Raw genomic sequence first — 2,477 nt, 5'->3', positions numbered from 1 at the left:
TCACTGATCTGTTCACTACAGCAGAACATTTTCCCATTTATTCTCAGCTTCACTCAAGTGAAATACATTTTATGTACTTTCAGTAGGCTACTTAAGTAAAAGTACATGCTCCCGTACTTTAACTGGAGTAATAATTTGACAGAGCTACTTTTACATTTATTGGTGTAATGTTTGACCAGTAGAATCAGTACTTTGTCCACTGCTCCTCTGTCTTCACTGTCCTCATTCATCATGTCCTCAAACTGTTCTTATCTGACACAAAGATGACATGTTTGTGTACCACATGTTTGTGTACCACATGTTTGTGTACCACATGTTTGTGTACCACATGTTTGTGCACCACATGTTTGAGTACCACATGTTTGTGTACCACATGTTTGTGTACCACATGTTTGTGTACCACATTTGTTTACCACATGTTTGTGTACCACATGTTTGTTTACCACATGTTTGTTTACCACATGTTTGTTTACCACATGTTTGTGTACCACATGTTTGTGTACCACGTGGTAAAGGTCAGGGTGGTAGTAGCTGAGAGTCATCCACAGCCCTGCTCTGACTGGACCTGGTTCTGGACGGGTAACGTGTCAGAATGTGTTCTGTGGTTTGTTTCCTCTTCAGAACGTAAACGTGTATTTTATTGATTGATCTTCTCAGAGTGCTCCTGCCTGCTGTCGGAACCACAGCCCGGCCCAGACTGGACGGATGGTGTGAAAACAAACAGAACACCTGCGCCCGTCTGGAACTGGACCGTACCATCTGAGGAGAAGGTAGGGGGGTTCTTCTTGGTGCGGCTGGGGACACCTTCTGTCCCTCTGGCGGTCTGATGGTCTGACCATGCAGCCAGAACCCGAGGCTCGGCCCGCAGCACCTCCTCTTCACAGACCAGGAGTTGTTTATCAGAACCTTTTGGGTTTGGGCTGCTGGAGCGGACAAACCGCAGTGGTTCCGACAGCCAACCCCGCTCCGTATCTCCAATAAGTACAACAGAGCGGAGTCTGCGGAGCTCAGACCCAGCTGGACCGGGTCCTCAGGTTCTGTTGTTGTCTTTGTGCGGGTTTAAACATGACGGTTCTGACTGTGGTCCTGCTGCTGGCGGGTCTGTGGAGCATCATGGACCGCTCCACTGCAGCATCCTCATCGTCCCGTAAGTACCTTCCGTTAACACGCACACGCGCGCGCGATAGCATTCTGGCTAATAGAGGGTCACTGCTGAGGCCGAACCGAACCGAGCCGCAGACCGGGGCTCATTTAGTCTGCACCTGAGTCAGACCAGGGGAGCAGGACCAGTCTGGACCCGAGGAGCAGGCCGGAGCCTCGGAGTGAAATGTAGCTGCGCACATTCATCATGTAGTACGGTACTTCAGGGGGGCCTGGAGCTTTGCTATTGTCTTTAGTTCATCTGTTTGTCTGTTAGCAAAATATCTAAACTGAGTTCTTCAACACTTTATTTCACTTGGATCAGTTTATCTCAGTTAACAACAAACAAAACGACAGAACCAGTCTGATTATTTTAAATTTAAGAAAATAAAGAACCTTTAATTCAGCCTGTAAATATAGGTGAAGCTGCAGATTCACTTTACTGCAGAGGTGCCCAAAGTGGGGCCCGCGGGCCAAAATTGGCCCACAAAACCTTTTGATTTGGCCCACCAACAGTTGTTCTGGTTATTAGATTGTAGTTATGTTCAGATTGAATATAAAATTCAAATAACTACAAGAGACATTTAGATTAGATTTAAGCCCATATGTAGATTTGCACACCTTAAAAGGCCCCATATACCCAGTGTTTTAATTATGAATAGTTTCATGAGCCTTTGCTGACATTGCATTGACTTTGCATACATTGAATTTTCTCCATGTCCATGGGCTAAACCACACTAGCTCCTAGCTTAATCATAATAATAAAACAAGTTTATGTAAGAAGTATTTGCATTTCTTATATTATTGCATTAGGTTCGCGACCCTCAGATCGATTTTAATTTTGCAAATTGCACCTTCTCATGCGCCCCTCCATATCATCACACTTCTTTTTGAGCCCAACGACTTCTTCTTTCAGTTCCAAGACGGTGGTGCGTATATTAACAACCTCATCGGACCAGGTCGACAAGCCGTCCTCCACTTCTTTAACGCTCTGTTTCACGTGGTCCAGATCTGCGCGCAGTAGCATTGTGCCGTTAGCCACCTCCGCTCTCTCACCGCTTGAAGCTCCCCTTTAATAAGAGTAAACTCTTCAGCCAAAGCCGCTTTTTTTTCTCCAATTTGATCACAGCTGAGAGATCGGTTTTTATAGCGGCAAGAATGTCAGACTTCAAGGAGAGTGTGTCCGCCTCGCTGCGGGAGGGAGAGGAGGGTCCCGAAAGTCCGGTTTTAGCTGCAGTCTGCTCCAAGGCTGCATCAGGCCTAGCAGTCGTCGAGCTAGAATGTTTGCCTTTCCTCGAGTTTGTCGCCATTCTTCTACTCTTCCAGGAAAGAATCAC

At 46.3% G+C, this 2,477-nt stretch overlaps 1 protein-coding gene across 1 annotated transcript in view; it reads left to right on the top strand.

Moving 5' to 3' along the window:
- Window positions 1-784: 784 nt before the first annotated feature.
- The window catches only part of cntnap2b (contactin associated protein 2b), a gene marked incomplete in the record, with an annotated part of 52,119 nt that continues 50,426 nt past the window's right edge, over window positions 785-2,477 (top strand). The window contains 1 exon segment of the mRNA XM_014020383.1: window positions 785-1,147. Coding sequence (XP_013875837.1) covers window positions 1,066-1,147 — 82 coding nt within the window.

The sequence above is a fragment of the Austrofundulus limnaeus genome, unplaced genomic scaffold, assembly GCF_001266775.1.
Source record: "Austrofundulus limnaeus strain Quisiro unplaced genomic scaffold, Austrofundulus_limnaeus-1.0 Scaffold250, whole genome shotgun sequence".
In the NCBI taxonomy this organism is placed as follows: Eukaryota; Metazoa; Chordata; class Actinopteri; order Cyprinodontiformes; family Rivulidae; genus Austrofundulus; species Austrofundulus limnaeus.
This window is presented reverse-complemented; position numbering and strand designations above follow the sequence as displayed.